Source organism: Pieris brassicae, chromosome 10 (genome assembly GCF_905147105.1).
Source record: "Pieris brassicae chromosome 10, ilPieBrab1.1, whole genome shotgun sequence".
Lineage (NCBI taxonomy): Eukaryota > Metazoa > Arthropoda > Insecta > Lepidoptera > Pieridae > Pieris > Pieris brassicae.
The window spans coordinates 18,760,360-18,774,238 of record NC_059674.1 but is presented as its reverse complement, the minus strand read 5'-3'; the positions used below and the strand labels follow the sequence as shown (position 1 = coordinate 18,774,238).

General features: G+C 32.9%; 1 protein-coding gene across 1 annotated transcript; it reads left to right on the top strand.

The window, feature by feature from the left end:
* Nucleotides 1–940: 940 nt before the first annotated feature.
* On the top strand, nucleotides 941–6,210 carry LOC123715109. The gene is made up of 4 exons (XM_045669937.1): nucleotides 941–1,078; nucleotides 5,277–5,453; nucleotides 5,798–5,957; nucleotides 6,140–6,210. Exons 1-4 carry the CDS (start codon nucleotides 980–982, stop codon nucleotides 6,208–6,210), a joined length of 507 nt encoding a protein of 168 aa, XP_045525893.1. The 5' UTR covers nucleotides 941–979.
* The last annotated feature ends 7,669 nt before the right edge of the window (nucleotides 6,211–13,879 follow it).

Below are 13,879 nucleotides of genomic sequence, written 5' to 3'. Positions count from 1 at the left end.
GGAGTGATGTACCCGTCTCGCGGCGAGGTCGCGAAAAAGACAAATACAGCTGCTCGCTGTGAGTACATCAAAATGGCGGCGGTGTAGCGTGAAGTTAGGCATGAATCACTATTGACGAACTTCACTCTTGTGTTTTTCTGCTTACAATATTATATATTAGGCGCATTTAAAGGAATATTTATAGTAAAGTTTGTCATTGAAATGCCAATTTGCTGAAGTGGAACCTGCAATGTGTCTGTTTAATTAGTTGGTTATAGCTTCCAAGTATTGCCGTAAAAGGTCAGCTGAAATGCTATTACGATTCTGATATTATTCATAGTAGGGATAGTTGAAAATAATTATTATTTTTTGATCATAACTAGTGTATTCAATATTTGATTATAACAAGAAGCAAATTGGATACTCGATTAATTCAACAAAATAAACTAATATATGGTCCCAAACAAATATTAGTTTAGAGCTAAGGTTCCCGCAGTTTCAATACTATTCATTATTTTACCGAAATGTTATTCTATTTGGCGATATTTAAATTAAATTACATGATGCTGGTAAATTACTAGTAATTTTAGCAAAATCCCTAATAAGTTTAGTTAAACGCACACGGATAACAGTGGTTATACAATTTTCCTTTTTGATAAAGATATGGTGAAGATAGATTACCACGTCCTTACTCCTTAAACTACGAACAATTTATCTTCGTAATAAATAATTTTCGATGACGTTGTTTCTCTAATAAAATTGTCATTTATTATACGTAACATATTTTCTAAGACTGATGGCGTTTAGTACAATTTAGATTGCATTATAACAATTAATTGGTAATAGTGGTGTAGTGTAAAGATACTTCACCTGCGTGCGTAAAAGACAGTTTACACTTTGTGCCCGTGTGTGACTCATGTCTATTGACAGTATTATGACAGTAATAAGGTTACGTCATGAATAATGAAAATATTACATTTTTTATAAACATTTTGGTACAATGCCCAAATCAGATGCTAAATTTAGGTGCTGTTATGTAAATACAATATGCGGTCGAAGTTTACAACACGGTGTTATGTTTGTCGGAATAGCGACTGTGGTGAGTTCCGTATATCTTTCGTATGGTGTTAGGTTCTCAAATTTATTTTGTTTACAAAAATGTACAGAATAGCTTGGTAACAGTAACTTATAACATGAATAAAACCTTGAACCTCACAATATTTGCATATAAACATTTGCTAATTTTACTTTTGTATGTAATTTTTTAACAAACAACATACTAAGTTATCTAAGTTAATAAAAGCGCCTGGGACTTGTGATAGACAGGCTACTTCTTATTAATTTGCGATATTTGTTTTGATTTCATATTTTAAAAGAGTACCGAGAGTTTTTTACGCCTTCTTTTTCTCTCAGCCTATTCAAATTTAATGTCGTGGAATGAGTGATACTTGTATCTTATATTTTTTTTCAATCTCCTCAAATGCAGAGATACTACTTCGAGGTCGGAACTAATCATTTTGCCGTTTATGTTCACCTTGTAATCAGAATCCTTTCTGGAGGTTCTTCCAGTCTCCTCGTTTATCATTTTCCAAGTAGCCTTTATCTCATCAGAGCTGTTGTTTATTTGAAAACTTAAGTGTTTCACCTTAGCGATTCTACACCCTTGCCTAAAACATTTTGAGAATATCCTAACATGTGTTTTAAATTCTTCACTGCCATTATACTATTTTTCATTATACAATTTTAGCCTTTTCTAGTGTAGCTCCGGAGTTGCCCAGTCACAAAAGGTAGGTTTCTCAGAGACCAAAAAAGTCTTTGGAGTGAACACATTCTTAGAATTCCTCAATAAATTATTTAAAAAAATGTGTTATATACATTATTAGGGCATTGGTAGTGGTAAAAATGCGTAGTAGCAAAAATGGCATTTAAATATCAAATTCTTCCTATATCTGTCTAACCGTTATCCGTATGGAAAATGTGCATATTTTCTTTTTTGGAATTTTACTTTTAAGTGTTTGGGACTCAAACAATTGACCAGATGTTGTGATCAGATGTTACGTTTACAGAGGAGCTATATCGCTATAGATATTGTCAATACATGTTGCCGTGGTGGCTGTTATTCTAGTAGGTACAAGAAAACATATATAAATTAAATTATATGATTTAAAGAGATTAAGCATACGTTTACTTGAACTAGAGTTGTCAAGCAAATTTACATTAAAGTTTCCACAAACAATCGGAAGCCGAGCTGAAGGAGGGCTACACTAACTAACAATGATAAATTGCTCTAGTTCCACACACGATACTTCAAAAAGGTGTTCTACAGATATGCTCACTATGTCGTTAATTTCTTTAAATTTTAATTTTGTACTATGATATTTACAAAAAATTAACACAAGTTCATATGTTTTTAACCAGTGTTCTGTCAACTCAATTTCTAGTAATTTACTCTTCATGCCATGTATATTTTGGTGAACCACATTGATTTATTTATTATTATTCTTCTTAAATTTACTTATCTTACGTACTAATTATTCTAGGCGAGAGAGACTCTCTGTTGTCTTAGTATCTAATTTAAATTAGAAATACTATTTCTTGGAATATCTTCCAAGGTCTTACTTACTGAAACCTGCTTAATAAAAGCAGGCTTTCTAGACAAATTCTTGGCTGTTAAACAATAAAGATGATAGTGAATCAGTTAGTTAGTTAGTTATCTGTCTTTTAAAATATGTAAATATAATATATTTATCCTTTGTCAAAACGTAATTATTACTACTAATGTATCTTGGTATCAATTAGCGTAAAGTTTGTATTATACATTGTAATTGTTGCATACATTTACAATGTATAATACGTTGTATTATATTACAATGTATATCTTGTATGATTTAAAATATGTGTCACATTATTTTCATGCTGTGTGAAGATTTTGCTATAATTTTTTTAGGGTATTTAAGTGAGCACAATTTTTCATATTAGTTAATAAGCGCTTTTTTGTTTAAGTTAATAAATATAACTAAATTATCAGTTTTACTGGAAGACTAGTACAATATCTAAAAGTAGCATTTGGCTAACAGCTGTTTATAAGATTTTGTTCCTTATTTAGAAATTGGTTCATTTACGTGAATGAATATATGTTATTTTTCCGAATAGTTAAGTGTTGTTTGTTAAATATAAAAATCTATTATTATAAGGGGGATTTTAACTTAAATTCATGTAGTCTAAATGTTAAACAATATTTAGATTTTGCTTGTCGTTCTGTGAATTCACTCAAGTAAGTTTAATTGTGATGGGAGACAGCTGGATTTAGTTTTGTGCTCGTCGGGTATGAGAGCCGGGTGTGTGTTTTTGAAGCGGACGATTCATTGCTACCGGTGGATTCATATCATCCACCGGTGTTCGTAGAGGAACAAGCCTCATTAGACTGCAACGCAGTGTCTGCACAGCCCACAATGAAGTAAGTGAAAATAAACCAAAATGATATTTTTATTAAGCGAATTTTCATGCTTTATATTCCTCGATAGCATTCGCCGATTGGAGTGCTGTTTTGATGCGCGTGTCCCAGACGGAGCCTTAAATATGGAATTTTTAATGTGGTCATTAATAATTGTAGTAGATATGGTAGTTATCGTAAGTATTGCTATCCTGAGGAAATTATAAGTGACCTGCGAAAAGAAAAAAATACACAAGAAATATAAAAGTACTAATTCTCCGAACGAGTACCGTGACTTTTCTGCTTGACGCATTAAATTGAACAGAGGATACAGAATATTTAGTTCACGATCCTGTCTTTTTGGCAAATAAAGGTGCGGAATAGTAATTCTGCACACCAAAATTCTATTTTAATAAATGGTGAGGTACTATCATATACGGATTGTGCGGCCGAATTTGCGGCGTGTTTTTACTTAGTCTACAGTAGGGTGAACGCGCGGCTGAATGTCGAGGAGGCGATGGCATCGGATACCGGGAGCGGCTCAACTGACATCATCGCAGGTAAGAGATGCGCTTGTCCATCTAAAGCCGAAGTGCTCGGCAGGCCCAGATGGCATATACTTGCTAAGCCCCTTGCCTTTTTGTTCAATCTCTGCCTGGACAACGGTTACTTTTCTGATTGCTGGTAAATCACAAGAGTTATGTCTATTCCCAAAAGCCTTAGAAAATACGCTGAGGAGGCATATAGACCGGTGACTATATTATCGACTCCCGCTAAAATATTCGAAGGAGCTTTAGACACTGGCGTAGTACACGCAGCAACTTACTAAACGCAATTAATTATGTAATCCCTATTATGGACGCTGGATGACAGGTTTATCCTGCATACTTTGAAAGGCGCTTGACGTTTTGTATACTGTTATCGAAGTTGGCCAGTATTGGAGTCACTCCAAATCTATTTTTGGTAATCCCAAGTGTACTCCAAGAACTGGGTTTTTAGTAGTTTAGGGATACTATCGACTTATTTATATGTTCGTAGAGTGAATTCACAGTAGCGATATTATGTATTTAATTTTATATTTTATTTAATGTTTCTCGACACTATCGTATTGGCATAATCTGTAAGGAAAATGTATGTGTTGCTCTAATAAATATATACCATAATACCGTACAAAAACTATAATCCTTTTATAAAACTTCAACCCTCAGTTTACCAAAGCTCATTTACACCACTATAATATGTAAGAGAAAACTTCTAAAAGACGCATGAAGACGTAGTTAAATTAATACATCTGTGTGTCGTGAATTTTGTTTCTTTCGATGATACCATAGCAATACACCTATAACACGTATAATGGATGTAATACAATCCCGGCTTTGTGTACAAATTGAGTAGCAAAAAGAAAAATATGTAGAAATGCATGTACAAGGCTATATGTATCACAAAGGCAATCTTTTCGCGTTACAGGCAGCCTATATTGCACTTAGACGTGTGATCGGAAGCTTTGTCTAACTTTGTGTAGAGTCGGAGCGGATAAATGATACTCATACATCGAACGTCATACTCCAGTTGCACTGCAACTCAGCTAGTCATTTTCTCGCCTCTTTGGACTGTTCAGCTTTGCACGTTTTCAAATTTATTCTTCACCTGTGCCAAACGAGTTTTTAATTTCTTATTTAATAGCTGCAGTAATTTTGCTCTATTTACTATATATACATTATTATATTGTGTGTTAGTGTATAGTGTTTAGGGTGCTCTTCTTCACGATCTTCGCAAACCACCAGTTTACAATTCACGATAATAATATATTTGAAATAATTATTATAATATTAATATAAAGTATTAAAATATTTTCCTATTCCAGGTAATTTCATCCATAGTTCTTCTACTGTCGCTGGTCTGTGTCACGATGACGTTAAGATCTGATAAGTTGTTTAACGCTCATCCGGTTGCAGCAATGAACTTTATTTTCACACGTGTATCCTCCAGTTTCTCCATCTATCAAATCCTCATATCAGCCATACTGCTTTGGCAAGCTGTGGTATGTTTTGGCACACGTTTAAATCGTTTTTCGATTACCTATAAATTAGATGAATGATGCGAAGTAGACACATGTTCCTGTTGTACTTCTGCTTCTACAATTTGATTTTGCGACGTTATTAAATGCGTTCATTGTACCGTAAATCTGTTACGTACCCGCACATTTCTAGGATAAGTATATAAAAATGTAATATGTGTATACATATAATCCGGAGGATCTCATCTTGATTCCCTGCGAAACTATCTAATACTAACTATTTGTCTCGCTGGCAATAAGGCAAGGCTAATAGCGTTCTAAGTTGATTAAAACGTAGTAATATTATTAATTCCTATTTATAATTCCAGGGAAAAGGAATCTTCTATGTATATTCTTTGTGGTATACATCCCACTTATCAATTTTGACAATCTATTTTATTCTCTTCGCAATTAAGGTGTTTATTTGTTTTACCGAGAAACATTATGTGACAGCTTGCATAACAATTACTATTGGAATATTATATGAAGGTGATTTTTTTAAATATTTTGGAACCTTTCATATATAATAAATTAATCAAAAAGTATTGTGACACAGGCGTGGTGAGGCTACGTCGTAGACCCTCGATGAGTCGAGTTTCAAAATCGATACTAGATACTGTATATGTGTAGTATCAAACTGTAAGCAAATCTAATTTATCTAAATGTTTCAGGTATTTTTATATATTTTATTATTGTAGTAAACAGTTATATAGACTCAATAAATGGAGATATATTCCAATGACGGCAACTTATTTATTTCTATTTTTATACAAATTGAACGAATTATTATAATAGTTAATACACTTATACGACTTGAAAACATTGAATTATAATAGTCTCAGTACTTCAGTGAGGTTTTATGATTTAAAATGGTGAATAAAACCGTCAACGGGCTCCAATCTTTAGTATTTCAGCAAACATCTTAAGTCTTGAGAACTCTGGTTTTATGACGTCATTTCGTCCTCAAACCTGGTGTCGCGCTAAGAAAGGATTTCGCTTCACAGGGTTATTGTTCAGCTGAAATAGGTTTTAAGCCCAGATTAAGGGTTTGAGCGTAATTTTCTACTTACGCTCAACTTTAGTGGACGCTAATATTAGTTTATTTATTGTCGTGTTGGAAATTATAAAATAATTTCCTGATAATTGCAATTCCTTGGGACTATAAATATTTACGAGTAAGACATGGAATGTTCTCGAAATCCGTTCAACTCTATTCAGACCATTAAATAAGTTAAAATCAATATAATCAAAAGAAAACTGTATTGTTATATATAGTGATATCAATGTTTTGTAAAGCTGTCTTTGAGTTTGTAAATTAATCCAAAATTACATTTGAAGAAGCTTCCCTCAGCAGCAAGTTTTCAGTTTCTCCATATTAAGCCAGGCCAGACCCCACTGTTGGGTATTCAGAGTCGTGTATACCGAAATCGCTAACTATGACTTCCGTGATTTATCAATTAAAATTTAAAACCTATCATTAGTGCAGGTGGGTTTTTAATATATTTCTGTTTGAGATAAAATACATATTTTAATTCATTTATTACTATAAATTCCCAACTCATGTTTATCTAAAAGCTAGGTTTCGTAACAATACAGAGTGCAGAATTGTGCACGCTCTCGGAAAAGCATGTAAATCCATTTTCCAAATATATCTATGCAAATCACGATATTCATGAATACTTATATCTCTACGCATAATTTTACGAGATACATTAGTGAATTCCACTGGCCCGGAGTTTTTTCATTTTCTCGTAATGACGCAATAAATTAAAAAGTTGGGCTATATCTCTTGCCTCAAAATGGTATATTTTTTGAAGGCTGTGTTTCAAACGAGAAATATAGTGTCTGAAACATTATCTGCTGCAAAATACTATAAAAACTGGCTTAGTTCAGGTATTAGCTGATCATGAGTAAAGAAAATCTTTCTTGCATATAATACTTAACCTTTAATATTAATTAGAACAGTGTTGGCATTAGTAGCAGGGTGCGACTATCGTCTCTGAGGTCTTAGGTTCGATCCGCGATCATCGCGAGGAAACCGGCTTGCCTTTGATCCAAAAACTACACGGCGTGATTGACAAATGATAATGATACATACAGAAATCTGAGTTGAGTCTGAGACAAAACGTTGTAGTGATACCGATTTATTTTTAAATCTAAATTAAATATTATATATTTTAGTACGTTGTATAACAATTACCATATAACAATGTAACAGAAAATTTTAATATTTATGACATTCATATAAACTTAAATTTGCTGAGTGTTATGATGGCAGTTTTTCAGCGAGTTGTCCGATGATAATTGACGTTGTTATAAATGAGTTTTGTTCAGTCGATAACTCAACTTGCATAAAGTTTTACAATCAGCAATATTAATAGCAGAATTGTTTACCAGTGTAGATAGTAAGTTGTAGTTTGTAGTTTGATATTGTTTTAATGGGAATCCTGGATCGCCAATTCTTGCTAATTCACTCATAAAAATACTACAATAAATAAATATAAAGCAAGATGATTAGTATAGTTTCTATTACAGTCAGTTAGTTAACTATGAGGGCTTGGGTTTCGAGAAGCTATGTCGCTGGTTTGCTATCTTAGAAAAAGGAATGCCAATGTAATTTAATCAAGACTAGCACTTTGGTGGCGATGGTAGTTCCTGTTCCTTCCTCTTCAATCAGCAGAGTGAAAAACGGTTGAATGATATATCGATAAACGAATATACGGAATTGTATTGCGCGCGCGCTCCTGACTCAATAGCGACTCCTTTTTCCACACCGTGCTCGTGCATGTTAACATAAGACTGACAATTGTCACCGTTTCTGTTATATGGCGCAAACAATACATTTAATATGTTTTATTATATTTTTACTTTATGAACAATATAATTATAAAAAAATACTCTAATTTAAGTTCCTTAGGTTCATAATAAAGTTTTTCAACATAATTTTAAGTAGATTATTCAAGGAAATAACATTTTAATATAATCCGTGGGTGCGTCATCACTACGTGGTCACGTTTAAGTTCCATTACACCGCCCTCTCACTTTATGAACAGCCATATTTCAGAGGGGCGGGCTCTTCAGGAAGTTGATATTATGCTTAATAATACTGTACGAGGAATTCCTTTATCATTTATGATGAAATTACTATCTTAATTTAAGATATTTACTTAATTGACGTAATATTTACTCAATTAAGTAAATATCTTGTTTGGTTGCTGTTTGGTTGTCGAGATGCTATATAGATATATCATATATAGAGTGCAATTGACAGCATCGGGTGTCTGAAATTGTTTTAGCAGGAGTTCATCACGGATGCAGAAGGGCGTCCCAATTTCATCCACCGACGCTTACAATCAGGTTAAGCCCGGTTTAACGATGGCGACGCTAATAGAAATAAGACTAACGCTAAGTACGCTCTAGTTTCGCCTTAACTCGCTAATTTGCCATACAATAAATATTTATCTTGAGTTTACCGGTTCTTTTATATATTGCATTATATAAAATCGACAGTTTTTTAGTTTCTCGTTGCTGAGAGGCTGTCTGTAAAAGTTATAATTATGATTAGATCATTTTTACGATGTTTATTTTAATATGTCTTCATGGTAATATAAGCTCAATGTACGAGCCAAGGGTGTACATTTTGCTCACTCCGGCTTTCTTAGTTTTATAAGCGTGGCGATTTCCTAAATGGTCGGATATAGGCCCCGAAATTATAGCCAGACGTAGGCAACTTTTCAACTGTTATATTGCATTCATTCGTTACATATCAGTTAACATTTAATTATTTCGCTTTTATTTTATTGTTGAACGCCAGTGGTTAATGAAGCATGAGTGTGTGCACTCAGGCTTTATTTTTAATGTACATATACTTGGCTCGTATACTCATTGTCATTAATAAATTATATTACCGGCTTCTCTACTAAAACTAATTTCTATAAATACCTTGTAATCATACATGTTTACTAATCTGACCGTCTCATGTGAACCGTACACAATCGGCAATACTGAAGCGTGCAGAATGCTATAACTCGCATCCTATTCGACTAGACATCGTGATATGAGGATTGTGGCTTGAATATATTTAGATCACTTGTCAACGATTTATAATTTGTATGCATATGAAGTTAGGATTTGTGTATAGAATAAATATAATGTAGGATTGTCTGAGGTTGATATATTCGTGGCGTCTGCAAAAGTCTGGTACATGATTATCAGTGGCGCGTTGATTTTTGTTTCCATACGTGTCGGTTTCCTTGCAATATTTATATTCGCTGCATGAACGAGTGTTTAAGTCACACATTGACAGTCATATCCTCTAGTGCACATCAATGGGTCAATACTATTACTGCATATGTTGTATCACAAAGAACGGTTCGGTGGCCGTCGACACACAATCTTATACTAGAATAATAAGTCCTGAATACCTCGAATACCTCGTTACAATATCTTCTTACCCGGAAGAAAGGCACAAAATATTATCAGCCGTAAGGATTTGGAGAAATTCTATTAGTTTGGGAACAAATATAGGTTAGATTGATGCTAATAACTTGCCTCACGATAGTTTTCAAAAACACACTAAACACTCACTATAAAATTCCAAATAGTGGACGTAACTATTATCAGTTATAATTAACAAAAAGTATATATCAAAATAAAATGTGTCTACCGTAACTCGAGTAAATCTCAACAATGACTCAACTGAGTATATTTACTCGTTATATATTAGTTAATAAATGTGACGGTCGGCCGAGAAAAAATATTTGGGATCACCCACATCAAAAATTATTAAATTGAAATTATGTATTTCGAACATATGTTAAAAAAGGATATATGTACAATGTAAATAAAAGATGATTGGTAAGAAATAAATACGATGATTATGGCGATGAGGTAACAATGAAACTCCTCAATTTTGGAACTCTAAAACTTAAAAAAAATATTAATGTAATAAAAAAACAATATCAAAGCAACAAAGTAGTGATAATTTACTGAAATTTACTTTCGATGCGTACATAGTTACTAGTAGTAGGTCCTATCGGTAAGAGAAAAATCGTGGGCAACATTTGAAGGAACTGAAGAAGGCCTGTAACCTAGTTTCCTAACCTAACCTAACCTACTTTCCTGTAAAGTATTAAATCTAAAATTTGTGTGCAAATTTGAGGCTTAAATGGCTGTAGCGCTGGATTAAATTAATTTAAGAAACATTAGTAAACCTAATTAAAATGTATTACAACGCATAAATAATGTAAATTTTAAGTAGGTTACCTTCTAATTAAGAAATATCCGTAATACAGACTGGAAAAGTGATTCTAAGAAATATTAAAATAACTAAAAGTTTTGGTTTCAAATCTTAAAAGATAAGTATATATTGTGAGCTCGGAGGAAATATGTTTGACAAATACGGGAGCTTCGGAGTTTTGGTGTCTATATTTGACGTCTGTGTACATTTCGAATCCTTTCCTTTCCTTTCGAATCAATTTGTTCCGAGGGGGTCGATGATAGATTATTTTTAATATTTTCCCGAAGCAAAGAACACGTTTTGTCAATAACCGAAGATTACTTTCTTTACTTCAATACCTAATGTAAACTCTGTTGGCGTGATTTTGTTTGTAGTACTTTGCACTTTCGCACTCACAATTTTACTTATATTTTTAGTATAAATGTTTTTCTTTGTGTTTTGATCACATGTATCTTAAAACATAGTTATGTGTCATATTCGGATTGTGTGTGTAAAATGGTTGATGTATTTTTATGTTGAATTATTATGCTTTTAATAATCAATGTTATTAGGTTTGTTATTGACGCTAACTTTAAAATTGAATATTTATTTTGGAAAATTTACTCGATAAAATACGCCGAAGTCTCGCGTAGACTTTAATGTTTTGTCAGAAATCTGATCCATCTGTGTCAATTATGTTTGAGACAAAATTACGATCCATAACTCATTGAGAGTATTTTTTCAAGCTAATATCATTTATATATATTATTATCTTGGTTAATTTAGCTATTAGTTAATTTATATATTTTATGATGTTTGTTATTATGGCGTCTTGCCATGGAAGTAAATTATTGTTTGACATGCTAGCTAATACTGGGTATATAACTAGTTCGTTACAGCTATCAAATATATATTTTTATTATTATCTATACAAACACTAGCAGCTTAATAAGATGATGGTATGAAATACCGCTTGTATTTAGGAATTTGGAGAAATTATCTATTTTATTACCTATTTTTAAAAGACTCCAAATAGGGTGCATTTCTTATAGTTTTCGGAAGCCCTTCCTCTACTTCCTAAGTACAGTAAGATTAAGTGTTTTCAGACGCTCATTATAAGGTTCTTTCCTAGATGCTTTGACATGTATGCATAACAAAATAGTCGTTTAAAATACTTCAAAAATGAGAACAGAGATCTATTTACTGCTCAACCAAATAAATAGGTTTCATTATACATATTTACTAAATGACCAAAAAACAATACCACATATAAAATTTTCTCTTCTTTTAAAATCTTTTTATTATAAAACAATGTGAAGACATTTCAATGAACATACATGTTACATTTGAGAGAAATAAATTCAAAGGGAATACGAGATTTTTTGTCTCCTCTGAACACAAGATTTGGGACTAATATCTCGGAAATCGCGTTCGAACAAGCTTCGTTCAACAAAACCCAAGGATCCCGGATAAATTGAGTGAAAACTAACGATGTCGTGATATGAGTTTTTTGTTCAGTTCAGTTTTAGAGATTATTATAGATAGACCAACTTTGTAAATGTTTAATTTGAAACAAGACCTACTCGTTTATTAAAAAGCAGGATAAGTCGAGCTAAGTATTTTATGTACTGAATTAATTTGCTCGTCTGATGACGTACGTAATAAAGGGATTGAAAAATGTCAGTAATTTCTTGGAAAAATAATAAACGTTTCTTCAGATTTAATAGCTTTAAGTTGACGCGGAGTTTTCAATCAACGGAAAAATCCCGGGCAGAGTTTTTAATCTTTATTTGTACTTAATTGATATTTTGCTCGTACAATGATAAACACTGAAACTTCTGAGCGTTTATTGAAATTCCCGGAATAATCTTAAAAAATGTCTGCTTGGCAAAGTTTTTATAAATATTTATTTATGCAATATGTTAGAAAAGTCTAGTGAACAATAAACCGTACACTTAACATGTATATGCATAAGATTAGATTATGAAATTTGTGTAATATATATTTTTCGAGTGTTAACCTATTATTTCAGGCTGCAGTGGCAAGGGCCGAGGTCGCGCGTTCAAGCCCTAGCTGTTCACCTATGAATTTTCTTTTTATTACACGGTTGTATGGTGAATAAATTTACGTTCTACCCGCTCTAGCCGCTAAGCTTCCGAATGTCGACAGTAACATCCAGCAAGCGCAAACGCAAGATTCTGTATTTTGGATAGCTAGCTGATGTTCTGCCCGCAGCAATTTCTCGTAGTCGCGTGTCATGCACGGACCGTTTCAGCACAATATTCTCACCGATAAATTGTTATTTTACATTAAGAATATCTTGTAGGGGTCCGCCCTATGACGGTTTTATAACATTTTTATAACAAAGCTTTTTGTAGCAGGAGAAGCAACATAATTATCCTTAGAAATCTGATCGGTCAGCGTAATACGGCGCATTAAGCCCTTATCTGGGAAGCAATAAATAATCAGGAGCCGGCGGCTAACATCACTTTCACGTGATAAAAGGGGTAAAATGAAATTACGGGAGCTGTTACGCGTTTCGGGGCCATTAAAAAGAATCTTCACAAGGCTTATTAAACCTTTTTGTAATTTTTTTAAGTTAAAGTAAATAAGTTAATCATAGGTTTCAATTAGGCGCATCATTAGGTTTTGTCCTTTGGTTACGTGTTATTTTTGTATACAAAATAATAAATACGTTGAGTAAATATAACACAATAAACATTATGATTGGAAAATTAGCAAAATTCGAAATTAGATCTGTTTTCGTTTATAAAAATCAGCTACCTAACTTTTGTTTACACATACACAGTAACCGTTAGAGTAAAATTACGGTCAATGACAATTTTTCCTTCATATTCAACATTAGCACTACTAATCAAGTTTCAAGTTAAACTAAAACCTTGTTTCGTGGCCATTTTCCGTAGTAACATTGCACCTGCCTCTAAGCTTTCCCGGACACAGTTGACGTATAATGCCATTTGTTATAATTTGAGACACCTTTACTACTTTACCGAAGCAAGTAGCTTCTTACTGCAGAATGTATCTTGTCTGGCAAGATAAGATGTGCCATACACATCTTTACGTTTTCTTTTAAATATTCTACTTTCGAGGAGATTATGAATCGATTGATATTGTCGAAAAGTCTTCTGTTACTTTTACACATTGTAAGAAAACACTTTTAAAATATAATAAG